This window comes from Epithele typhae (assembly GCF_022376455.1).
Source record: "Epithele typhae strain CBS 203.58 chromosome Unknown BXZ73scaffold_6, whole genome shotgun sequence".
Taxonomy (NCBI): domain Eukaryota; kingdom Fungi; phylum Basidiomycota; class Agaricomycetes; order Polyporales; family Epitheliaceae; genus Epithele; species Epithele typhae.
In genome coordinates, this window is record NW_025954197.1 from 839,381 (window position 1) to 864,003 (window position 24,623).

At 58.7% G+C, this 24,623-nt stretch overlaps 8 protein-coding genes across 8 annotated transcripts; 5 read left to right on the forward strand and 3 right to left on the reverse strand.

The window, feature by feature from the left end:
* Positions 1-275: 275 nt before the first annotated feature.
* BXZ73DRAFT_98200 (uncharacterized protein) lies at positions 276-1,503 on the forward strand (the record flags this gene model as incomplete). The annotated part of the gene is made up of 6 exons (XM_048027626.1): positions 276-296; positions 354-578; positions 632-785; positions 1,149-1,257; positions 1,309-1,411; positions 1,465-1,503. The coding sequence occupies 6 exons, from the start codon at positions 276-278 to the stop codon at positions 1,501-1,503; spliced, it is 651 nt and encodes a 216-aa protein (XP_047881292.1).
* A 318-nt stretch (positions 1,504-1,821) lies between these two features.
* Positions 1,822-2,993, reverse strand: BXZ73DRAFT_98201 (NAD-P-binding protein; the record flags this gene model as incomplete). The annotated part of the gene is made up of 5 exons (XM_048027627.1): positions 1,822-2,216; positions 2,289-2,321; positions 2,396-2,402; positions 2,499-2,899; positions 2,954-2,993. 5 exons carry the CDS (start codon positions 2,991-2,993, stop codon positions 1,822-1,824), a joined length of 876 nt encoding a protein of 291 aa, XP_047881293.1.
* Positions 2,994-3,398: 405 nt separating this feature from the next.
* BXZ73DRAFT_88218 (uncharacterized protein) lies at positions 3,399-4,646 on the forward strand (the record flags this gene model as incomplete). The annotated part of the gene is made up of 3 exons (XM_048024869.1): positions 3,399-3,536; positions 3,603-4,043; positions 4,488-4,646. The coding sequence occupies 3 exons, from the start codon at positions 3,399-3,401 to the stop codon at positions 4,644-4,646; spliced, it is 738 nt and encodes a 245-aa protein (XP_047881294.1).
* Positions 4,647-6,178: 1,532 nt separating this feature from the next.
* BXZ73DRAFT_41616 (cytochrome P450) lies at positions 6,179-9,350 on the reverse strand (the record flags this gene model as incomplete). The annotated part of the gene is made up of 14 exons (XM_048018803.1): positions 6,179-6,435; positions 6,701-6,729; positions 6,797-6,829; positions 7,121-7,354; positions 7,468-7,497; positions 7,558-7,755; positions 7,828-7,894; positions 7,962-8,212; positions 8,309-8,484; positions 8,613-8,710; positions 8,783-8,826; positions 8,878-8,969; positions 9,026-9,123; positions 9,209-9,350. The coding sequence occupies 14 exons, from the start codon at positions 9,348-9,350 to the stop codon at positions 6,179-6,181; spliced, it is 1,749 nt and encodes a 582-aa protein (XP_047881295.1).
* Positions 9,351-12,926: 3,576 nt separating this feature from the next.
* BXZ73DRAFT_41763 (uncharacterized protein) lies at positions 12,927-15,442 on the forward strand (the record flags this gene model as incomplete). Its single annotated transcript, XM_048018833.1, has 4 exons — positions 12,927-14,473; positions 14,557-14,815; positions 14,884-15,051; positions 15,122-15,442. 4 exons carry the CDS (start codon positions 12,927-12,929, stop codon positions 15,440-15,442), a joined length of 2,295 nt encoding a protein of 764 aa, XP_047881296.1.
* A 917-nt stretch (positions 15,443-16,359) lies between these two features.
* Positions 16,360-17,892, forward strand: BXZ73DRAFT_74996 (uncharacterized protein; the record flags this gene model as incomplete). Its single annotated transcript, XM_048022135.1, has 7 exons — positions 16,360-16,446; positions 16,506-16,578; positions 16,634-16,826; positions 16,881-16,941; positions 17,000-17,054; positions 17,109-17,548; positions 17,659-17,892. 7 exons carry the CDS (start codon positions 16,360-16,362, stop codon positions 17,890-17,892), a joined length of 1,143 nt encoding a protein of 380 aa, XP_047881297.1.
* Positions 17,893-19,084: 1,192 nt separating this feature from the next.
* On the forward strand, positions 19,085-20,003 carry BXZ73DRAFT_88221 (ubiquitin-conjugating enzyme E2; the record flags this gene model as incomplete). Its single annotated transcript, XM_048024870.1, has 5 exons — positions 19,085-19,108; positions 19,269-19,364; positions 19,476-19,659; positions 19,797-19,923; positions 19,991-20,003. 5 exons carry the CDS (start codon positions 19,085-19,087, stop codon positions 20,001-20,003), a joined length of 444 nt encoding a protein of 147 aa, XP_047881298.1.
* A 535-nt stretch (positions 20,004-20,538) lies between these two features.
* On the reverse strand, positions 20,539-22,374 carry BXZ73DRAFT_41884 (phosphatidylinositol-glycan biosynthesis class S protein-domain-containing protein; the record flags this gene model as incomplete). Its single annotated transcript, XM_048018857.1, has 7 exons — positions 20,539-20,793; positions 20,848-21,332; positions 21,383-21,565; positions 21,619-21,840; positions 21,862-21,947; positions 21,997-22,145; positions 22,195-22,374. 7 exons carry the CDS (start codon positions 22,372-22,374, stop codon positions 20,539-20,541), a joined length of 1,560 nt encoding a protein of 519 aa, XP_047881299.1.
* Between the last annotated feature and the right edge of the window lie 2,249 nt (positions 22,375-24,623).

Here is a 24,623-nt window from a genome sequence, read left to right on the forward strand (position 1 = left end):
GCTAGAAGCGCGGAGAGGATAAAAGACTGTGCGAGGCTGGGTGCGCCAAATTGCAGGGCCATCGGACAATTGAAATTCCGATTCGAGCTCCACCATAGGCGCGTAGGAGAATTTGAGCGCCGCAACTGTATGCCTTGTGGCGGCCCCGCCTCGCCTCTTTCTCTTGCCTCCTGCCAACACGTCCCCCGCTCCCTCCCTGCCACGTCCGTTGCGTCGCAAGCCCTTTCCATCCCCAAAACCGATCCTTCTGACCTTCCACGACCCGAATATCTGCCATGGACAAGTCTCTCGACGACGTACGCCTTGTTATCGCCGCGCGTCACGACAACGCGACTGACAAAGGACGCCCCTAGATCATCGCCGCCCGCCCCCGTGGCATTCGTCGTGGTTCCGCTCGTAGGAACTCTGGCAAGGCTGAGGTTTTGGGGAAGCCGGTCTCTGCGCCCGCGACGCGTGCTCGCGCCAACCCGGCCTCCAACGGGACGAAGACCGTCACTGCTTCCACCACGCCACAGCAGTCCGCGGACAAGATCATTGTCTCCAACTTGCCTCCTGATGTGAACGAAATGCAGGTCAAGGTACGTGACTCGCAGTCTATGTCTTTCTTGGCACCATCTCACATCGGCTTCAGGACCTCTTCCATACCACCGTTGGTCCTCTCAAGGAAGTTACCCTTCACTTCGACGCCCAAGGGCGCTCTAAGGGTGTTGCGGCTGTTCACTTCCAACGACGGGGTGACGGCAACAAGGCGTTCCAGCAGTACAACAACCGGTTGATTGACGGAAGTTAGTATCGGCTCCTTGCACTTCCCCCCAGCCCCTTGCAACCCCTCTTCCACGCTACGTGAAGTCCTATCTGCACTCCGGTTCTCCTCGCTTCGTAGCCGATGGAGAAGGTCACGTCTCCGTTCGTTGAGAAGCTAGGGAGAGCAGGGTCGACTGTCGTCGGTGAACACTTGCCTGTCCAGTGCGGACGAAGATCACTTCCGACGATGAGGCGCGGTGTGGCAATTACAGAACGAGCGTCGGATTCCTCCGTCTCAATTTTTCTTGTGCCTCTCGCGAACAAGACAACTGATCAGACAAACGCTTCTCCCTTCTTCCTTGCTGGTCTTCGCCGACTCCTCGACGATGTCTTACGCAATACAGAGCGCCCGATGAAGATCGAAATCGTCGTCGACCCCTCAAAGCCTGCCCCCGCGACGCTGGCGTCTCGTGTGGCTCCAGCCCCTGCCGCCGCCACCGAGTCGGCACCCAGGTTTGCTCTCTGTCCAATACTCTATGCTTCCTTTGCCAACCCCTTCGTCAGAACTGGTGGCCGCCCTCGCCGTGGCAGGGGTGGTGGTCGTGGCGGCCGCAAGGTCAACGAACGCCCTTCGAAGACGGTCGCTGACCTCGATGCCGAGATGGAGGTGAGGCTCTCGTTTCTTTGGATGCAGCCTCAGTGCTCAACGCCTTGTCATAGGACTACACGTCCACCAACGCTCCCGCGGCTGCTGCTTGAGGTTTTTCCCTGTAGCTTGCTTGTTGTTACGTTCTCGGAAAACTCGCCCCTCGTATTCCCCGGACTCGATGGTCCTCGCATGCATCTCCCCCTCACCCGCCCCATGTATTGTATCCTATTATAGCTCTCATACATACGTCTGCTTGTTGATCGGCGAGGCCTGGTTGTTTCGGTAATTGTGCGCTCTTTTGCTCGGTAGACGATCGAATATGATTGGTCTTACTGGGAACAAACGGCGACTGTGATGCGCTCTTCCGTCAATTGGAAACTTAATGCAAACGTACAAGCTACATGAAAGAGAAATGCAATGTAGCAGTACTAGTCCTTCGCATCGAAATCCAAGTCTCGAATAATCGGTCCCCATTCCTCCAAGACATCCTGCATGATCTTGAGCTTGTCCTTCACGCCCTCCTCCCCTAACACGCCCAACGGCAGGTGGAGCGGGAACTTCTTGCCCTTCGCCTTGCCCTCGCCCTTGACGACGTCTACGAGGAGCTCCATCGCTTTGCGGGGGTCGCCCTTGAAATTGATCCTGTTGGCTGCTTCCTGGACGGCGTCAGCTAAAGGGTCGTAGTCCGCGATGGGGCCTGCAGGTCCACGAGGGAGGTCGGGGATCTTCCCCGGTATGACCCCAGTCTTGAAGGCCCCGGGCTCGAGGATGAGGCTGCGGATGCCGAACTGGGCGATTTCGGCGTTCATGGATTCGGCGAGGACTGTGCGGGGAGGGAGGAGTGTTCATAACCAAGACGAATGCATAGGGAAGGGGAGGAGGGTGGAAAGCGTACCTCGGACAGCAGCTTTGGAGGCGCAGTAGTTGCCTGGGGGAGGGAGGACGCGAGCGTCAGGACCGGCCGCATACACACGGCTACGACCTCGCAGCAAGATCGCTCACCTGCGGACTACGTCGGCGGCGCGCAACAAGACCCCGGCGAGCCAACGGCAGAGCGTCAGCTTCCAACGTCCGTCAATGCTCAGCGAGGCGGAGGTGCACGCACCGGTGTCTCCCGCCAGCTGGACCTGCTCCCCAGGTAGACGATCGTCCCGCTCCGGCGCGCGCGAAGGTGCGGCAGCGCCGCGTTCGTGACGTCGAGCAGCCCGAACACGTTCACGGCGAACTGCTCGCGCGTCGCGTCCGACCCGCGCTCCTCGAAGAAGCCGCGCACGCCCATCCCCGCGTTGTTCACGACGACGTCGAGCCGGCCGAAGCGCTCCGCCGCCGCGGTGAGCTTCCGCTGGAGGGAGGGGAAGCCCTCGGTGACGTCGACCTGCATCAGGTGCAGTTTGGGGGAAGGGGGCAGGGAGGAGAGTTTGGCGGGGTCGCGCGCGGTGGCGATTACGCAGTCGCCGCGCGCGAGGGCGGCGAGGACGAGTTCGTGGCCGAAGCCGGAGGAGCAGCCTACGGAGGAGGTCAGGGAAAGTGAGGTGGACGAGTCAGGGCAGGACGACGCACCGGTAATAAACCAGACGAGCTCGTCTCTTATCTCGACCATGTTGCTTGGGTTCACCGTTAAGTGCAGGACGATGAAGATGGGTGTCGAGGGAAGAGATGGTGTGTGCCGACGACGCAGTCAGCGACGTGACCTGCCGGAGGGTCTCCCCAAAAGTTCCATGAGGCACATCGTTGAGCGCAGTAGAAGCTTGATGGATGTGCTGCTCGCCGCTCGGCCTCGTGGGCGAGCATGTTGATCATCGAGGAGATGTCGAGGGCAGGTCTTTGGCGGGCCGAGTTGGACTTGCCCGCCGAACGGATTTGCCGCATTGCCATTGGCCAAGCACACACCTTGTCTCCTTCCCCCATCCCTCCGATACCCCGCCCCGCAGTTCTTGACGAATTGCGACCATACCCATAGCATACACCCTCCAGCATACACCTTCCTGTCTTTGTACTAGTCGCCATGCGCCTCACGACACTTCTTGCCCTCCTCGCGGTGCCGGTCACTGTCTTGGCCTGCGAAGGCGATTGCATCGTCGGCGTCACCAATGCATGGCTCAGAAACTACACACATCCCATCCGTATCGTCTTCAGCGACATTGTAAGCAATCCTGTCTCTCGTGTGCACATCGAACGCTCAAGCGATATCGAATCGTCTGTCCCACAGGCTAACCAGATCTCCGACCTAATCCCCAACCATCCCCTGCCTACCACCACATTCACCTACCTCTCCCCCATCCTTGACGCATACAACAACCAGGCGTACCACGGCATGGAGACCGCCATCTTCCCCCACTACTTCCACGGCAAATGCCTCGACGCCTCCGGCCGCGAACCTAACGGTTGCCCAAACCCAAACTGCCCCATCGTCTGCGGGACGCCAGGGTCGATGGTGCACTTCTTCCCCAAGCTGCGCTACATCGCCTTCAACGAGACGTATCACCTCCTCCAGGCGCTCTCCACTCCCGGCACAGAGACGTACGACGCCGTCGAGCGTGCCGTGCTCGACGCCGCGGACAAGGATCCCAAGCGGGCGGCGCGCCGTGGCCTTCCGCCCCCTGCTTCCTGGGCGCGATCCCTGGCGAGTGCCAATCCTGCTCCTGGATCTGTCTATCCATTTGGCTCGGGTGCGCTCCGTGGGCGGGAGATCTCCCCCAGCAGACTCTTTGCTCGCTATATGCTTCCCCGGCGCGCGGATGGCTTTAACTTCGCCCCTCAACCTCCCCCAAGCAAACGCACCACTGGCATCACGTTCGGGAACGAGAACACCAAGGCGGCACCTGCATCTCCTCTTGGCGCTCCTAGCTCAAGCTCTGGTCCTCGCGCTGCTTCTGCTTCTACCTCCGGTCTTCCCTCTGTCTCCGGCCTTCCCTCTGCCTCCGGTCTTCCTTCTGCCTCTGGCCACGATTTGGATTCGGAATCTGAGTCTCTCGCGCCACCACCCCCTAGCACCTCGGACTCGCAGCTGCAGGTCATCGCACCCGTGCCGAACTTATTGTCGGGCGCGAGCTCCGGCAGCCCGCTCCGGCTGCGCGACGTCTCGCTGCACAAGCGGCGCCCCGACATCAAGGCCGGCCTCCGAAACATCATGCAGCAGGTCCACGCGCTGCTCGAGGAGACGTGTGGGGGCAGCGGCGTCGAGGCGACGAATGGGCTCCCGCGGTGCAGCTGGGAGAAGGAGATGAAGGAGTACATCCTCACCTTCCCGTGAGCCATCCGCCGGGGTTCGGGAGCACTGGGAGCAGGCGCCCATGCCATGACTCAGTCTCTCGCAGTTGCCGCATCCCTTTTCTCCCATGGGTCCATCAGGCCGACGCGGGCGTCGGTCGGGCGATCTGATGCGGGCAGATTGGCAATGGCGAGGGGGTTCTAGCGAGGCCGTACGGTTCGCTTTACACCATGGTTGTACTGTATTTATGCGCCGTACCACAATCTATGTAGTCTATTCTGTTTCGGACTGCGGGATCCGGACGTTCGCTCGCCGTGGCTGGCTGATGACTCTGACCGTCATCGTCATCGCTCCGCGCGCACGTCGTGCCCACTCGGCGACTTCCAGCCAGGGTTTGGGTCCAACCTTGAGCAGCCCTAGTGTGTGGTACCACACTGCGTAGCCGACGTCGGCCCACAGTCCCCCGCGGGAGCGCTTTGCAGATCCGCGGATCATGCATCGAGTATTTACTAGCGAGCGTGACACCTTGCGCCGGCGACGTAAAAAAAGTGCGCACTAAACAACCAAAATATGCACTTGTCAGCCGTGGGCGCACCTCCCGCGGCAGCGTCAGGTCTGGCCAGCTATAGCTGGCCCTCGAGCGAGCTCGGCTCCTTAGCTTAGGCCTCAGGCCTCGGGCCTCGGGCCATGGGGACGAGCGCAATCCCCGCCGACCCGCGCGAGGCGCCATGACCACCATGATCAGGAACGACGTCCGCGATCCACACGCACCGACGTCGCACGCCCACGTTGAACGTTGAACCTGCGCGCGCACTGTCCTTCCGCTTCGGGCAACCTCTCTTCTCTCCCGGTGGATCCGTACGGCACCCCCGCGCCCGCGTGCGACGCGGGGCAGCGCACGGTGGCTTGCCTTGGAGACACGCGCCACGCCCCTCAAGCTCCCGGTGGCTGCCAGGATGGGGCGGGCAGGTGGGCCCCCGGCCAGCTTGGGGGGAATGAGCGGCGCGGCGTTTGAGAACGTTATCTCTAATCCGACAGCCCGTGCGGCGTGGGCGCTTGAGCCGCGGGGGAGAGAGGGAGATGAATGAGTACGTTCGCGGTTCGCCGGAACGCGCGTTGGACTATCCCGGTGTGTTCGGACTTTTGGTCGCGCGCGGGCCAGGCGGATGCAGAGCAGCGTAGAGTGCGTACGGGAGTGCGAGGAGTGCGGTACATACATTGTGTGCTTGCGGGCTGCGAACCAAACCAAGGAGAACGTATGAGAAGGGGCTCGAGAGAATATGCGGGAGTACTGGTGGGAGTCGGAAAGGCAACGGGAACGAGAACGAAGGGATAAGGTGCAGAGGCTGGGTATCTCCTGGGAGGCGATTGGCCCGGGTCATGCTGGGAGCGCAGCGATCGGCACGGGGCGGTCAGCGGGCGCGGGAGCGCAGGGTGGAGCAGCGAGAGAAGGAGCAGAAAGTGCGCGCGCGTGGCGGCGCGGGTGCCGTGGTCTGCAGGCGTGCGTGGGCCGCGGTGAACCGCATCGGCAGGCGCGTGCTCCGCGGCTCGTCTGAATCGTCCTGGCAGCGGTTCTACCACGCGTGTGCGAGCGGGGAGGCCGGAGCGACCGCGGGCGGCGCGGGTGCAGTCGCAAACGAGGCGGCGGCGGTCGAAGTCGAGGTCGAAGTCGGTTTCGCGGGCGGGGCGTAACGGGAGACTTTGAGTGGGAGTTCAGGTTTCACGCCGTGGACGCCGACGGTGGGAAAGCGGATGCCGGATATGTTCCAGACGATGGGCTTGTCCGAAAGCTCGAAGACGAAGTGCGACAGCAGTAGCGCGAGGATGACTTCTGTGGGGTGAGGGGGCTCCGTCAGCGTCACGTCTCATGAAGCAGATGCACGTCCGCTCCGACCGCCCGACCGCCCGCCCACAGACGCAGACATTGTGCCACATCGCCACGTCTCCGGGAACGAGGTGATATGGGCGCGTGAGCGTGTATCAGCCCACGTTGCGCGAGGAAGTGCGGCGTGCAATTAACGCGAAGGCGGACGGCGGAGAGAGAAGGCGTGCGGGGCACGGGCGCGGGGGAGGGAAGAAGGCGAAGAACCGCTCACTCATTTCAAGCTGGGAGAACTTGAAGCCGCTGCAAAGCCCGGGGCGGAGGTCAGCTCCAAGGCGGCGGGCGAATGGAAGCGCGGGGGCGGACGTACATGCATGCTCTTCCTCCTCCGATGAACGTCATTCTGCAGGGGGCGTCCACGAATCAGCGCAAAGTCCGCAGACGAGTCAGGGATGAGGGAACGCCCAGCGGACCGCGAGGCTGCGACGGGCTCGGGCCATTGGCTGGAAGATCGGTACGCGGCGCACGCTGGGGAGCCGGGGCTCGGGCTCTGCATGGGATTCGCGCGTGTGGACACCCCGGCAGCAGAGCTCCGAACCTCAAACCATCCCAGGAAAACCAAGGCCCGCGAGCGGTGTGCCGCGCTACCGGAAATGCGGGGATGCAGCGGAAGATAGAGAACTCAAGTACTCACAGGTTTGAGTAAATACCCGGGATATGCGCTTCGGAGAGAGCCTCAGGCAGTGGCGAGAGCCACCGCTCCGGCTTCCACTCCCACGCGTCTTCTCCCCACGTCCGCTTGTTCAGGTTGGAACCGAGTATGCCGACGTGTACGACGGTGCCCTTGGGGACTGGGATCTCGGTCATTATCGACCCGTCGAGACCGCGTATAGGCTCTGCGAGTGGGAGGATCATGTCTCGCTGAGCTCTGGAGGCGGGGGCGGAGGTAGCGGCGGAGGAGCAGGATGGGGGTTAGGTAGGCAGCGGAGTGTCAGTGGATTCGAAGGTGTGGCAGCAAAGCTATGATAGGTGGGCACGCACTCTCGGAAAATGAACGTCGCGGGCGGATGCCTGGGGAGCGCGAGACGGACGTCCATTAGTGTGGCCCAAGAAGAACTGTGCGATACGCACATTCGGAGAGTTTCGCGGCATACTGCGTCAAGCAGAGGGAGTGAAGAGATTTCATCGTACGAGAGGTCCTTATCACCGAAGGTCGCTTCGAGAATTTCGTGACGTAGTCGGTCCTGGACTTCCGGTCGGTGTGCAAGAATATGCAGAATCTGCGAGAGCATGTTCGAGGTCGTGTCCATGGCCGCGAAGGACATCGTGCTGCAGGAGACAAAGCAACCTCAGAGTCAATCAGCCCACCAAGGACACTGCAATTCGCGCGAATGCACGTACACCATCTGCCCAATAAGCTCTTCGTCGGACAACCTGTCCTCTGCCGATGCCAGCGTGTTTTCCTTCACTGCAAGTGGTGCGAGGCGGTCAGCCTAAGGCGAAGTGTGACGTATACCCAGGTAGCGCCTACGCACGTAGTATGCTCATCAGATCTCTGCCTTCGCCAACCTGCAGAAGTAGCGCCTGGTCCCCCTTGTCGAGTTGCGCTTTCTTCTCCTGGTAGATTTCCTCGGCACGGCGGTGCATGGTATCAACCACGTTCTTGAGCCTGTGCAAGCGCTTGAAGGGGATCCACTCCATCAGCCTTCTGCGGAAGGCGGGCGTGCCGAGGTGCGAGACGTAGGGCATCGCCCATCGGAATACAGAGAGTGCGTAGAGCGCTGGGCTACATGAAGCATCGAGATCAGCAATGTGAGGGGCGAGGCGTCGGTGGAGAGGGCGGGGGTAGATGGGCGAGGGGGTGAATGGAGAGGTGACTGACACATATGCCTTGATGGCCACCGCAAACACATCTGGAGTGACGTCTTCCTCAAGAGGGTCAAACGAGTACCCCAGCCCAGCTTTCCCGATGAGCTCAAGTGCGGTTCGTCCCATCCAGTTCAGCATGTCTATCTCCGCGGGCGCATGCTCCACGCGCTTGTCGATGGCAGCCCGAAGCTGCAGCGCGTACAGGTACGTAACGGCGTAGGCGCGGTAGGCACGGAAGGTAGGCAACGGAAACGAGGTAGAGTGAGCGTCCATGACAGGGAGCGCGACACGAGGCCGCAGGGGGCCGGAGAACGGACCTTGTGGCCGACGTCGTAAAACATGGGAATCATGTGGCGCATGTGGTTTATGGAAAATATCGGGTTCAGCAGACGGCGCTGCTTTCGATGGTGATCGCCTGTGCACAAGTCATGTGGTCAAGATATAAGTTTGACATATCACTACTAAGCACGGTATCGAGAGCACTGACCAAGCGTGGATAAGAGGCCTGGACCGAGGGTCAGAAGATTGCTCCTGCAGTCGTTGCATGAGTTCACAATGACGAGCAGAGACAGAAGCGCGTACTTGATAAACCAGTCAGGTTGTTCGTACGAGTATTGATCTTTAACCGTGATGCTATGCATCGCCCTGGGATCGAATACGTAGAGGATCTTACGCTAGTGGCACCCATTGAACAAAGATGTGGCGAACAAGGCGGTGATTGAGAACTCACTCCGTATGCGCCTTGTAGCCGCACAACACTGCCGTAGTTCTGAATGAGGTCTTGGTAGAAAGGCATCCCCTGCTTGTCGAACATTTGAGGAAGGTTCCCTACAATGAGTCGGATTGAAGCGAAAGAGATGACCCGCAAGCAATAGTCAATCAGCGGTCGTGGGAATATATTTAGACCACCTACCCTGTAGCCATGATGATGACGACGGCCCCGGGAGGTTATCAAGAGGATGCTTGACAAACATGCCCCTGAAAGACCTCCACAACGTCCATGTTATCGCGCATATCACCGAGCTTTGAAGGAATACACCGAGTGCTTCTGGCATGACTTGGGCTACTAGGGATGGACGAGGTGGCGGAGGATGGGTGGCGACAGAGTGAGGGCAGGAGGAGGCTTCTCCCGAAGTATATATCAGGACCCGACGCCGGAGATGAGCGCACCGGCAAAAACTGGCTAAGCACGTTTGGGACAAGGCCCGCTCGGGGGGGAGAGCGCAGAGTGGTATATGGGGTGGTCGGGCGACGGCGGGCCACGACACAACCAGGGGACCCGTGCGAGCGGGCCCTTGCGTGTTGCGCCGGGTTCGAGTTGCCAAAACTTTCCTGGGCGAAGCACGCGGAGTGAGATGCGAGCCGGGAGCAGATCTGGACGAATGTGCGGGCGCGAAGGTGCGAAGGCGGAGACACTGAGTTCGGCAGATGGATGGTGAAAGGCGTTAGGACCGAGCGGCCGTGGGGCCGTGGGGCCCCGAGGATCGGGGACCTGCCGTCAGGGCTGATTGGAGCTTGTGTGCATTGGAAGGCACGATGGGCGTTGAAGCGACCATCACGGTCGCGCTTGCCGCGCTGGGCGTGCTTCCTTGGTGATACGATGCTCCCAGCGTACGGGAACGTGAGCAGTCCAGGCTGCAGCGTGGCGACAGGTGTGCCACTCCATCGACGGGACTGGGCCAGAAATGCAGGATCGGACTGCCGCCGCCCTGTCTCCTGGAACGGCGGAGGATCAGAACACCGCCATGCAGTAAGCACCCCGTGGACGACGCGTAACAGCCCCGAGGGGTTGCGGTCTTCGCCGCGGACCTGACGCTCCTCCGTGGAAATCGTGAATGATGCGCCGAGCGCGTGTTTGGGCCCGAGACCTTCAAAAAGGGAACCTCTCTGTTGGACTACGGAGAACATTAGCTTTCGCCTGGACCACTATAAGGCGGGCAGGCATACAACTGCTGCCTGGGGTGCATCGAGGTGTGGTTGGCAAACTCGGCCTCAACATGGGCGCTTGAGAGTCGAAACTGTGCCGAAGGCAATTGTGCCTAGAAGATTTACATATTTGTGTGAGGTACTCTGCCGTGCATGTTGCCGTACTGTATATAAGTCGATGCTGTAAAACATACGTGGGAAAGACGTACGGATGTGAAGTCACTAGTAGATGCGCAAATATCATGTCATGGATGCGGAGGATGCACACTGAAAACGATTGAAGACCGGTTACCGTTCAACCGGTTACCCCGACTCCGCAGGGTTGACGTTGAAGTCTGGTCCGAGTCCGGCGCGCATACACGAACTGTGAGATCCGTGTTCTCCTAGAACCCGTCAAATCAGATCTGACGTATTCGCTGAGCACGCACCGGGCGCATATATAGCTGTAATGTCATCACATCAGATGGAGCAAAATATTGCGTACTTATGTAAAGTAGACAGCGGGGTGGAAATGAGCGGTCGAAAGCAGAGACGAGTCGCGAAGGCAGATTAAACGATGACGCGTCGCGGGCTATCACGTGCTGCGAACGAGAGCCAGTTAGAAAAGCGCTGTGACTCTTCAACCCATAGTAAGCATACACTGACATAGGAGCCTGGCAGGTGCTTAATTCGAGATATTTGCGTATACTGTGCTATCTTTTTGTGTTTAGACCTCAGAATACAGGGTGTTGCGACTAGAGGAGGTCCAACTCCGAAGGGAGTGTGATGGGTAATTATTCTCCTTTTCCCCCCTTTACACACCGTCTGACAAGTGGAAGTAGCCCGGCCGCGATGATATATAGTCGGCGAGGGCATGTTGAAAGTAGCAGGAAGGATACGGGTGTGTAAGTTCGCCGTGATGGACTGACGTACGAGCTTCTCGTGACACTGACCGCGCCTCGGCGAGTCCGGACCTTTGTCGTTCACTACAGCGCACGTTCGGGACGTCACACTTCTACAGACAGTCCATGTTGCTGAAATGACGAAACGATCGATAGCAGCGGTCTGTCAGGGCAGAAGATTCCCATCGATGATGTCGGACCACTCACCTTGCTACGTATGATTTTACCCGCTAACTCATCGCAGACTTCTCCCGCGTCGAGCTCCCCGGCGTTGTGAGCCGCGGCGTCATTAAGGTGCATGCGGAAACAGGGCGCTCCGATCCCGCCTTTGGTATCGCTGTTAAAGTGGAACTCCATGCAGATGGGATGCGCCGGGAAGTAGCGTGCCACTCCAGACGTCCCCGATCCCGATTCATGGCGCCCTCGAGGTGTGCTAGGCCATTTCGTGCGACGGCACGGCCCTCAGCGTTTGCATCGTCAGGTGCTAATCTAACCGAACACGACGAAAGAACGGACGTCAGTGACGGGCGACAGGAGTCAAAAAAACGAGGGCACACGAGAACGGTGCAGGGCGGTGGGAAGGGAACCATGCTGTCTTGTTCAAAGCATTTCAAACATCCACTATCTCCTGCACATTGCCTTGGAAATAGATAAAGCTCCCATGGCTCCTCCATTTGCTTCGGAAAACAGTGGCTTCAAAGTGCAAAATGGTGACTGGACTTTGCTGTCAGATAAGTGAACCGAAGACGCCATCATCCAGTGCCGGTCGAATCGCTGGACGTCAAAGTAGCCGCAAGAATCGACTTAGCCAGTGGCTCGGAAACGATGTCACGGGTAACCCGATCTATGATGCCTGTCTGAAGGTCCGAGGATTTGTCAGATTGAGGTCATGAACGTCGCTCCGCGGCGCGCGCGGGACCGCCATTAGCTCGTACGCTGAGCTGAGGGTCTCGGTCGAATGAATGCGGACGGTATCAATGCGGTCCGCGAGAGGTCCTAGTATTTCTGGCTTCCTGTGAAAGAAGAGGATCAGTGAAATGAAGGACGTAATAACTGCGGCGCCGTTCACAAGCCGTTCACCAATTCTCCGACCCGGAATACGCAGCACCCAGCGTGAGTTTGGCGAGTGCATGGGTAGTGCGAACTCGCAACACTCACGCAACACTCAAACGCCATCGATTCATCACTTGTAGGGATGAAGGCATCTAAAATATGTTAGTAGATATGCTCCAGTATTTGAAGATCATATCTTTTTCTGTGCTTTCACTAGCTCCATTAAGTATCGGAGTCTGTGAACGATTCAGTCCAAGCACACACAACGTAACATATACTCATCTCTAATGGACGTACGTAAATCTCACTGGCACGAGCGAGGGAGTAGCATGGGTAGTGATGATATGCTGACCACTCAAAGGTGTCGACTCTTTGACGACGGCTGCCAGCTGGGTCCGGGGCTCGAACTCAGCGCCGGCCGGCGCCCGCTGACATCATCCCCTGGCAGTTCGACCGCCTCGGACTCAGGATTCGGTGCCGTTGGGTGCTCACTTCACCTGCAACGTCTTTTTCTCCCAATTCCATGCCATAAAACTCTCGACTTCCATTATCGAGCTCCCCCAAATAATCGGCATTTGGATTGTTCTCTAGGCCTCACCAAGGGTTTCAAGCGCATACACCGAGCTGGTGGTGAGTCGTCTCTTATCCCCACCGCTGTGGTCGTCATCGGAGACATCGGAGGGGTCGGATTTTCCGAGGGAGGAAGGGGTGGAGCACAATGAGAATGAACGGTCGTGAGACTCATGTCCTACACAGACACACTCTATAGGCATGGCGGTCATCGTCCCCTCCCTTCCCCAGTACCCTTCCACTCGCGCTCGTGCAACTCAAACGCCCTCAAAAGCCGCCGAGTTAGAACAGAATATCTTGACTACTCTGGCGAGCATTCTCCCTCTCTCCGATTCACAACTGCTTCAGCGTGGACCGGAGACGTTTGTCGCATCGTATGTCAAAGATGTTGCCCAGCAACAACTCAAGTTCCTCGTTTGGAGGAACGAAGAGATAGCCTTCTCCTCACAGGAACGGAAGATCCGCCATTCTGTATTCCTCCTTGCCGAACGTCTAGCTCCTCTGGGGAAGCTGGATCTGCAAACAATCGTAGATTTCAGTGTCGCCTACTCCCGCATCTCATCCTCCCGCCTAAAGGCTCTGTTTTCTGATGCTTTTGTGCGCGCCCCGAATGCATCTGCCCAAGAGCACCAAGTCATCGCAAGCGCAGTCCCCGCCTTCATCCCCCTGCTTTCCTCGCCCTCCCATGGCCTGTATGGCCTCCGCAAGACCGCGCACATCCTCCTTTCTTTCCTGCGCCCCTCCCCTTCCGCCGTCTCCCGCGCCTTCGCGCGCGACAAATCCTTTATGGCCGCCCTCGCTACCGCGTACCATGCCGGCCTCGCATCCGTCGCGCAGAGCTACGGCGGCCTGCGTGCCCTCGCCGCCCTCGGCCCCAGCGAGCGCGAGCTTGACGAGTGGGAGCGGCTCTTCATCGATACCAAGGTCGCGCTCCTCGACGTCTTCCACATATCGATCAGCACTCTCCTCGAGAGCGTCGCGGCTGTCGCGACCGCCGGGCCTGTCCTCGTTGCGCAGGCCGAGCCTGCGTTCGAGGTCGTCTGCGGACTCGTCGATCTCCCCGCTACGCCCGTGGATCCAGACCAGCTCACGCCCACGCCATTCCTCAACCGGCCCCTGCTCGTGGACTACAACTATGCGTACGACTTCACGCGAACGCTGAAGGAGACGATGGAGAGGACGGAGGATGCGCGCGTGGACTGGATCGAGGCGTCGATTGCTCAGGCCGCGGGATCGGACGCGTCGGGCTCGCGGTCCCCTGGGGTGCTCAAGTTCGTTCTTCGGTCATCGGGTGTGCCCCTTGGGGTGGGCAACACGCCGGCCCATAGGGTGGACCCAAGCTGCAATGCTAAGGAAAAGGGCAAAGGCAAGGAGAAGGCGTCGGGTCGGCGATTGGGTGCGGCGAGCGTAGTGCCGGACGAGCAACTCGACGTCGCGGTGACATGCGTGCTGGACCTCTTCCCGGACGAAAACCCCCAGTACCTACGCTTCGTGCTTGGACACCGTGACTATCCGTACCAGGGCGACGCAGAGAAGCTCATCACAGCGCTCCTCGATAAAACAGCACCGCTTGTGGATGACGTTCATGCGGCTATGGCCCACGAGGAGGATACCGGAGATTCTGGAGATGCAAGCGGCGGCTCCGGGAACGTCCCTATGGAGGATGAATTTGCGTTTACGCGGGACCGGAGGAATGCGTTCGACGACGATGTGATGGATCTGAGTAAGATCCGGATTGGAAAGAACAGGTGCTCGTTTTCTCCAGTTTCTGCGCGCCTCTCCCTCCGGTGTGGAGTTGCGGCTCGTGCTCACGTGGCGCGCCATTATACAGTGATGATGCTCAGGCGGTCCTGCAAGACCGGTCATTCATCGAGCAGATGAAGGCGGATATTTTGCGGCGCGCTGAAGAGATGTCCGATGAAGAAGACGAAGCCGAGCAAAGTGGTGGCAAAGGTCGCGCTGTCGCTATCGAAGAAGAGCTTGACGAAGATGACGCTTCAGAAGCCATCATCAGGGTCCGCGATGGCGACGACAGCGACGATGATCTCGTCGACGACGTCGAGGGTGGAGCCGAAAGAACTGGGACCAACGTACGCCATATTTCTCTTGCTCTTTCTCGAGCCATGAATGCATGAGTATCGACACATGACCGTTACAGACTCCACAGAACCCGGAGACGATCCTCGAACTTGCATACATCGCGGACCCGTCTGCCTTTGAGCGCGACGCAGCGACACGGCGCTCTCGCGGGCGTGCAGACCTCAAAGCCCGCACCGGGTGGGGCGACGAACAGATCGAGGGCTGGAAGATTATGCTGGAGCGCGACGTACGTATTCCGTCTCTCGGTCCCCCACTCTCGCTGACACCTGTGGCGTTGGCGATGAATGGACCGACAGCCGAAGCGCAAAGCACAGATGCTCGCGAAGCATGAGTTCTCGGGCAACCGGCCGCTGAACGCGCCGCTCGCGGAAGACGATGGGGAGCCTGGTCCGAGCGGTAGTGGTGGACGCGGCCGTGGAAGTGGAGGCGGACGCGGCCGAGGAGGTGGGAGAGGGAGGGGACGTGGTGGTGGAGGCGGAGGTAGGGGAGGAGGACCGGGAGGAGGAGACCAGGCGCGCGACCGGGCATGGAAGGACAAGAACAAGGCGCGGCAAGGAAATCACGACCGCAAGAGGGGGCGGGACAAGAAGTTGGCGAAAGTTGGCGGACCGGGCTGAGTTCAAGAGTTTCGGTGTCGGAAAGTTGTGAGGCTGCCCGTTCAATTGTTGTACTTGTGCACACCGAGGGGAGCAGGTTTATCACAGCTACTTCAACTTGTGCTCGAGGATGATAAGAGTAACATGAAAGGGCAAAGTGCGGGCCCTTCGGCCTTATGCACCCAAAGATGACGTTATCGTGTCGCCTGAACGACCCGACCTGTCCATAACCTGTCCACGACCACAAAAGACGCGTGACAGAATCGCAGGCGCATTTCAAACGTTGCTGGCTGGAATCACTATTCTGTTGCCGCCCGTCAGGCATCCGAATTCCGCACGTAAACCGAGACGTAGGTTGTCGAGCTACTTGGGTTTGTCCCTTTTCCCTCGCGGCCAACATGGGGCTCACGACCATGTACCTAGTGGAGGGGCTCTGGCCAGAGAAACTGCAGTATGTACTACGGAGGCGCGACGCAGCTGACGGATTGATGTTGCCGATCGTGGAGGCGTCATCCTGTGGCGTTGGCGGCTGCAATAGGTTACGCGCTAATCGCGGGACTCTCGTGGGTGCCCGTCGTCCAGATAGCAGTCTTGCAGACTTTCAAAAGACCTGTGTAATAACACAACACCGTCTTTTCCTGCGTCGGGTACAGCCCCAGCAACCGAAGTACAAACCCAAACGGTGTGTTTCCCAAAAGGTGATCCGGGTGAGAGCGGAGGAGGGACGGCTAAGCGCGTTTGCTTGGAGATCAAAGTGACCGGGTTTCAAAATTTCAAGTTTGCGCACAGCAAGCGCACAGGATACACGCGTGATCCCGAAGCGCACGAACAGCGCCGCCGCCCACCTTCATCCCGTTCGCTTGGCTACCTGCTATATCACTCCTGGCACCCCGACATGCCCTCGGTTTCTTCTTTTCCCCCTTCTTCCTCTCCCAGTCATGCTTCCCTTTCTCCTTGCCGCCATTCTCCTTCCTAGCGCGAATGCACAGGGCACGGACGCTGTATGTCTGACTGGGTTCGCTTGGGTGCGTCCTCTTTGCCATCTTTTTTGCTCTATCCGCCAACACTCATGCCCGCGATGCAGATGGACAACTCGCTCGGCCAGAGCCCATGCCTCATGACCTCGTATCTCTACACCCCTTGTTACGGCAACACTGGTATGTATTTCTGTCGTTGTCTCTCTCATGCGCCCCAGACCAACCCTGCCTCTAGGCTCGAACATCACTGCCCTCCATTCTGGTTTCGTCTATACCGGCGCGACGAGTCCCGCGACGGGCACGGACTGCGTCTGCAGCACTGTCACCTTCTCCGTTCTTGCTGCGTGCGCCGCGTGTCAAGGGTTTGGCCTGGCGATCGACCCGTGGCCGAAGTACTCGAACTTCTGCACCAACTCGTTCATCGAGAAGTGCGTGTTTTCTCATTGATGTACCGAGGGGGTGGGTTTAAACCACGCATATAGGTACCCCTTCGACATTCCAACAGGAACCGCGATTCCAGCATGGGCGTTCATGGACATTCCAGTGAGTATATGCAGTCTCAACATGGGTTGCACCCCTGGAGCCGACTATATGCGTTTAGAATACCGCGAATGGCACGCTGGATCTGGCTCTCGCGGAGAAGGAGGCAAGCTCAAGTACGTCGTGGTCGAGCTCAGAGATTTGAGGCTCAGGCTCACCCCTGCCTTTAGACCTTCCCGAAAGCACTCCTCCTGCGTCGTCCTCGACCACAGCAAGCTCGTCTAGTACTACCTCCACGAATCCTTCCACCACGACCCAGGGTGATACTTCCACCACTCGTGGTGGGGGACCATCAAGTTCCAGCCCCTCCAGCGCCGGCTCCACGCAAACACAAGGCACCAACGGCGATCCGAACGCGAACTCACCCCCAAAGAGCAGCAACGCGGGTCCGATCGCGGGCGGAGTGGTCGGCGGTCTCGCCGTTCTCGGCCTTGCGGGTGGAGCGGTGTTCTACTTCCTTCGCAAGCGGCAGCAGCCCGCGTACGGGGCCGGGACGTGGTCGGGGCCGGATGACCAGATGGGCCAGCGGTATGGGACGGAGCCGGCGGTGCCTGTGACCCCGAACCCTTTCGCTGGGGGCGCGGTGGTCGAGTCGCAGCCCATGCTTTACGTGAGTCTCCTCTTCTTGCGCACATACCCGTTCCATGACCCGATCCGCCGAATTATTATGCCCTGTGCTTGTCTGCGTTTGCGTGTCCTGATGACTTTGCTCCCCCATAGGACCCGAACGACCCACGGACATTCCCCAACACATCCGGACAGCCCTCGGACGAGTCTTCTTACGGCCAGCCACACGCCGGGCCACTCTCTGCGAATCACGGATACACCGGTTCTGGTCACCAGCCCTCGTTCTATGCGGCGAGCATGGGTGGCGCCCCTGCTTCCGCCTCTCAAGCGCCGACCTCCACGACGTTCCCATCCACGACTGGATACACAGGCCGCCCGGAGATATGAGCTTTTTTTGCAGATCGGGCGGGATCGTGCGAGGGGGCAGGGTGCGTTTTATGTATCGCGAGGCCGTATCTTCCATGGATTCGCATTAAACATTTAAGTATGGATCGGTTTCGACCTATTTGCTTGTACATTAAAAGTTATTCGCGAACGTGATTGCCCTACGAACCAAGATGTTTGAAAGGGACCCGAATGTCACTTGTCACGACCCTATCACACGCTCGGCTTGTTCACGACTCTGAATATTCTCAGTGGAACCTGCATGTCGTGTTCTCCCAGGCTTTTCTTCCGGCTGAGTCGTCTGTTCTTGCATGCGCTGGTGATTGTGAAACGGCGCGTGTGTGGCTGGGCGATCTAACAATTGGTTCACGCCCGCCCGGTTTGACAAGGCAGTGGACCGATTGTTCTGGCGATTAGACGGTGACCTCAAAACTAGTAAGCCATTACTCATCGGAAAGAATTGTCTTGGTTGGCCACAATGGTAGCTACCGATGTTAACGTAGCTCTATTGGCGATAAGGACGACGGGGGCGTGCCGGGATGAGCCGACCGGGCATCGCCTAGGAAGCTCTAGTCACGACGGGCAACGGCCTAGCTTCGGAGCTCGAAAATGCGTAGAAAAAGACTGTGAGAGATGACATTTCCAAGGGCACAAAAACAGGAGCTAAGGTGACCTTTTCTCCACCTTGTTCGACAATAACACAGGTTATCACTTGTAATTACTTCTTTGTTACTCGCATACTATACACGTTCTATTGTCTTTGTTCTTAGTTACATCAAGGAAAGGTCACCTAACCTTCCGTTTTTGTCCCCTTGGAAATGTGATCTCTCACAGTCTTTTTCTACGCGTTTTCGAGCTCCGAAGCTAGGCCGTTGCCCGTCGTGAGTCCGGCTGGCCAAAAAGGGAGCAGGGCCAAGCGCGCCAATAGTGCCGCACCCTCTTGTCTTCGTCCACCATCTCCTCCCATCGTCTCCCCCCTCGCTCCTCGTAAGTTCTGCGCCTTCATCTGTCGACCTTGCGGTAACTGACGCTGTCCCCGATGCTTGCTCCTGCGCCTCATGTGCTCTCTCGCGCCATTCCAATCGATGCGCTCTTCTCTTCTCCCTCTCATATTCCTGCACGATCCGCTGCGATCGTCGCCGCGACACTCGACGCATAGCCTCTACTTCCTTCTAGTCCTCTGGATTCCTCCACAATGGCTCTCAAGCGCATTAACAAGGTGCGTTCTCGCATTGCCCCTCTCGCCCAACTACCATGGCGCTTGTCGCTAGGCAGTGGCGAAAGGGCTGTTCCCCTGCCCATGCTTACGAAACCCTTCTCATACCTCGGCTGTCGGTCACTACTCCGATGTCCTTTGTACAACTCTGTGCGGTCTGTAGGAGTTGATCGATCTCGGTCGCGACCCGCCCTCCTCTTGCAGCGCGGGCCCGACGGGCGACAACATGTTCCAGTGGCAGGCGACGATCATGGGACCGGTGCGTACTCTGGTCTCTCCGCCCCGGGAGTGGCGCCGACGCTCTCGGCGGTTGTGGTCGGCGGAGTTGCTGACTGGCACTCGTGTGACTCTCGGGTCTTCTTGCCTGTAGGGCGACTCACCTTACGCTGGCGGCGTCTTCTTCCTCTCGATCACCTTCCCGACCGACTACCCCTTCAAGCCTCCCAAGGTCAGCTTCACGACCAAGATCTACCACCCGAACATCAACGCGAACGGGTCGATCTGCCTCGACATCCTGAGGGACCAGTGGAGCCCAGCATTGACGATCTCGAAAGGTGCGCACACACTTCTCTTCACCTTGCGCTCGGTGTGGTCGCGATGCGATCGCGATCTGACCGGAGCAGTTGGATGAGTGATGCCCTCTGGCTGGGCGCTCGGGCACACGAACTGATTAAGATCCTTTTCTGCGCAGTCTTGCTTTCGATCTGCTCAATGCTGACGGACCCGAATCCCGATGACCCGCTCGTTCCCGATATCGCGCACCTCTACAAGACGGATCGCGCCAGGTACGAGGCGACAGCCCGGGAGTGGACACGGAAGTGCGTATTCCCATCTCGCCGATCAGGCGCTCTCTGGCGCTGACCTCGCCCCCACTGCCACCCGCAGGTATGCCATGTAACGAGCGTCAGATGACGACCCGCGACGAACGAACGGCTGGTGTACGATGTGTGTTTTGACTCACCCCTCCCCCTCCTCTTGTTGCCCTCCCTGCCCGCCAACCTGCATGTGTGTATTCGATCCCTACATTGATGGCAATCCTTACGCGAATGAGAACGAGCTGATGCAGTGCGTGGTACGGAGCGTGCATGGAAGCTTATTGAGTAGGTTTAAGATTGTGGGAGTGGGTGTTCTAGTGCGAACTCCTGCGCATCGATCCTTCCCAGGAGCTTGCCTTTGTTCCACGCCGAATCTTCCGTTACCAGGGTCATCCGGTTGCTTTGTCGTGTCGGGGAGCTCGGTCTCAGTTCCCTCTACTGTCACTTTCACTGGTGTCTGGCGACACTGCTTGTTGCTGCGGCAGTCAACACGCGGATAACACCGCTTGTGCCCACTACGCCATGTTTTGCAACGTCGTCCACAGGGAGGTCCGAAGCATGCATAAATTACTGGGATACAATACCGTCTACAGACGCCCTGTGCTCTTCATAACCCAACTACAGCGGCGCTTGTGCGTGCGTTGCACGGGCCTTGCGTTCCTTCCGCCACGCGGCAAACTCGCGCAGAACAGCGCCGACCAGAGGCGCGGCGAGGGACGCGAAGAGGGGCGAATAGACGGCGTAGGTGTGCTCGGCGGGGAAGTAGAGCAGCGCGAGCATGCCTGGGTTGAAGAACGCGCGGGAGGCGTGCGTGAGCGCGCGGGCGGAGGCGAGAAGGGCGCGAGGCGGATCCGTCGGCGCGGCGGTGTGGACCTGTGCGGGGAGATCGTAAGACGGGGGGCGTGTACGGGGGTAAGGGGGACGGACCTCGTTCAGCGCGGCGAGGGCATCCTGGACGTCGCCCTTGACGTCCTGCCCGACGGGCATGTTCGCGATCTGGTCGACGAGCCGGACGATGCTCGCGAGCGTGTCCGCGCTGCTGAACGCGTTCTCGAGCGTGCGCCGGCGGAGCAGTGCGTCGAGCTCCCAGTCGCTGAACGCGTCGAGCGTGCCGTCCGCGCGCGCGAGGTGCTTCACGCCTGGCGGTAGCCCGGGGATGCCGAGCAGGGCGGAGAGCTGCGCGGCGAACGTCATGAAGATCGGGTCGAGGTGGGACTGGGTGAGTCGGTGGCGGGAGAGCGGTGATGAGGAGCCGGAAGGGTTGAGGAGGACGATGCCGCCCCATTGGGGGAGGAGGAAGGCGTTGGACGGGTCGATGGAGCCTTGGTCGGTGAGGATGTGGAGCGGGCTGTTCTTTGAGGAGGGGATGAAGAGGACGAAGTGGATGACCGGGTCAGACGTGACACTGGATGCTGGCGACAGAATGTCAATGACGTGGCCAAAAGTTCGATAGTGTGCTCACAGAGCGTCCATTGGGCCGAGTTCACGAAGACGGTGAGATCCTCGTGAATGAGGCCGTGCGCATCTCGCCCGTCATGCTGGATGGGTCGAGGTTCAAACGCAAGAGGTGCGTGAAATTGGACTTGACTCTCTATTGTGAAGTTGTGCAACGCCGACAACTTGTTCAAGAGCGGAGATATATGTCCTGGGTAGCGGAGGGGTCATTCCTCGTGGTCGATACAGTGGTGTTGTGCTCACTCTGAATGGATTTTTGAACGTCCCACGCCAAGGCGGCGTTACCGCTGGTAGCGTCTTCGTTCAGTAGAGAGAAGGACAGTCGGTACCGAGGGGAGTAAGTAAACACGCGCTGAACTTGGGATTCAGGCTGGTGCGAAGTCGAGTAAGGTGAAAGGAGGTCCATTAATGTGCTCGCCAACCTTGTAGAGTCGTCATCTTGAATGCGGTCAACGAGCGAATGCGCTCAGCACGGGAATAACTCACATGCAGAAGATGCGTCGAAGGTCAGCTTTCTCCCTCCGACTGCAGGTCCCTCCTCTCCATCCGCAAAAACGACATTATACGGGGCACTGACAGGCCGGTTTGCATCACCTCGCACCTTGAGAAGAAGAGACTTACGAGTCGTTTCCCGTAGTCAGCTGCAAGTCGATTGCACTCCTCTTAAGGGTGGACTTGTCTGCGTCGAGCAATGACCGCACTGCGTTCGCCAAAGACGACGCCCGAGAGACGTCTTTTGATTGGACATTCACAGTGACGGGAAAGAGAACCTCTTCGAGTGTCAGAGGATACTGTGCGTTTTGGGATAGTGGGGAGTACCTTCCGATCCTGTTCAGCATGGACTCGGGATGCCGGCAGGGACAGACGTTCAATGCTTGTAGTCTTCCACCATATCGGGACGGCAAGAAGAATGACGATCCAGTAAGAGGCGATGATGAGTCTCCGAGTATGTGGTTTCTCAAAGCATAACGAAGCAGGGTCTGGGTGGTGAGAGTCCATGGAAGAGGGCGCGACTATGCTCGACCGCGCGGAGACCGAGCTCGGCGCGATTGTGAAACGCCACATCATTCAGGCGCCGACATAATGTCGGCGGTCGTATCTAGCGGAGATTCAAAGTGAGCAGTGGAAAACCGGTCGGACATTGAATATTCGCTTGCGTTGTGGCAGACGAGCGAGAGTGAGAGCCTCTGGGCTTGCTCAAGACCAACTTCATCAGCACCACTACAGCTTGCGGATATCGCACAAGATACCCTACGCCGAGACTCTTCTCTCAACTCTACTGCCTCTTATAATCCTTCACCCCCCACTTTCTATCACGCTGTTCTCTACGCTATTTCTCCCTCGACGGGCACTTGAAGCATCCTTCTGAATCCCCTATGTCCCACAAAGGCCCTCGTCGTCGCGGTGGGGTGAACAACGTCAGTAATCACTCATCATCCTTCTTTCAACGAATTCACCCGATGGGGAACCTCGTGTAGCGATATTACGGTCCGCCCTTCGCGGAGCCTCCAATCGCGGGACCCTCCGCCCCCTTCCCCCCCTTCTACGACCGGTTTCAAAACGAAATACCTCTGCCGCTCACTTTTCGCGACGGTCCCAGCAATGACTACCCGCCTGGACCAATGCAATGGGCACCAGACCGCGACTTTGGCCCTCCTCCAGTTCCCGTTCCCGAACGCTTTCGACCTCCACCAGGCGACAATGGATGGCCGCGCGCTGCTACCTGGAAAGATTCGGAGCCCGTCTCGTGGCCAGAACGTTCGGATCTCCCTCGTGAGCCGCCTTTTCCTTCTTCACGAGGCAAAACGCCCAACTCGACCACGCGTTTGTTCGAGCCATCCGACAACTGGAAGCAAAGTCATGGTGAGCGCCGTGGCCGTGCCTACTCGCCTTCCCAACCGGTGTCGGAATCGCAACAATATCGACCGTACTCGCCGACTCACAATCGCTTGCCTCGACTGAACCCTGGATCCGATTCCTATCGACCTGACTATGGCGACGACTGGACGCCCGAGGACGATGACGATCCTTACGAGAGCTTCGGGAGGGATCTATACCCTTCGCGAATGTCTCGACGCTCTCGCTCTAGGGGACGCTCTCGCTCTAGGGGACGCTCACACTCTAGAGGACGCTCGCACTCTAGAGATCACTCGCACTCTAGAGATCGCTCGCGCTCCAGAGACGGCTCGCGTTCGAGGGATCGCTCCCCTCGTATGAGACATTCACGTCGAGATAGCCGCAGTGACGAGCGGTCGTCGAGTCCTGACTCGCGACATTCGGAACGCTCTTCCTCTCCGTACGGCCCCCCTCTGCCTGCGTCTATCCAAGCGACTCGTGGTTTGTCTTCTAAGCCCGAACCCGCCACGAAGGCCGAACTCCCGAAGAAGACCGAGATTCCCTTTCCCACCAAACGGGAATCACCCGAGTTCCAGCTCCCTCACCTCTTACCTGCGAAATCTAACACAACAGCACCATCTGATCAGCCCCCCTCTCGTTCGCCTTCAGATGCATCGTCAACAATGTCCGCCGTTCTTCCGCACTTGCTTCCTCCGAAGCCTCCTGCTCCAACCATACAGCCGCCGCCACCACCACCACCACCTCTTATTCCAGCAGCGCGGATGTTACATCCCCCTGAACCTCCTTCGGGACCGATATTCTTTCGTCCACCTGTGCCATCCTCACATCTGCCCCCTCCACCTCCATCTGCTCCTCTTGACCTGTCTCTGCCAGAGCGACCGCAAGCTCCAGTCCGCCATACACTAGGACGGCGCTCATACATCAATGCCCCTTCATTTGTACCATCAACATTGGCTTGCGACCGGTCTCTCATGAATGGCTCAGAAAAGTCTACGCCTGGCAAGAATGCTCAGCTGCCTACCAAACCAGCCAGTGCTGTGCTGACCGCAGCGTCAGCGAGACCGCTCGCGACAGCTCCCGCAGTACGTATAAGAACCGTTTTCATGCGCTTGTCGGTACTTACATCTTCCTGGAGGCATTACGTGGGGCAATGGGTACAATGTTTGTGCGAGCGTCCAATCAACCATCAGCGCCCAGAGCGCTTCCACCATCAACGGCTTCAGACAACATACGTGACGTAGATAAGTTACCTATTGTGACTCCTCTACCACCTACCGCCGCTCCACCTCCACCTCCTCCTCCTTCATCTCTTCCTCCTGCGCTCCCAGCGGCGAACAACTCTGTTTTCCCTCCGAAAGATACGGCAGAATCCACCCGTCCCAGTCTCGCTA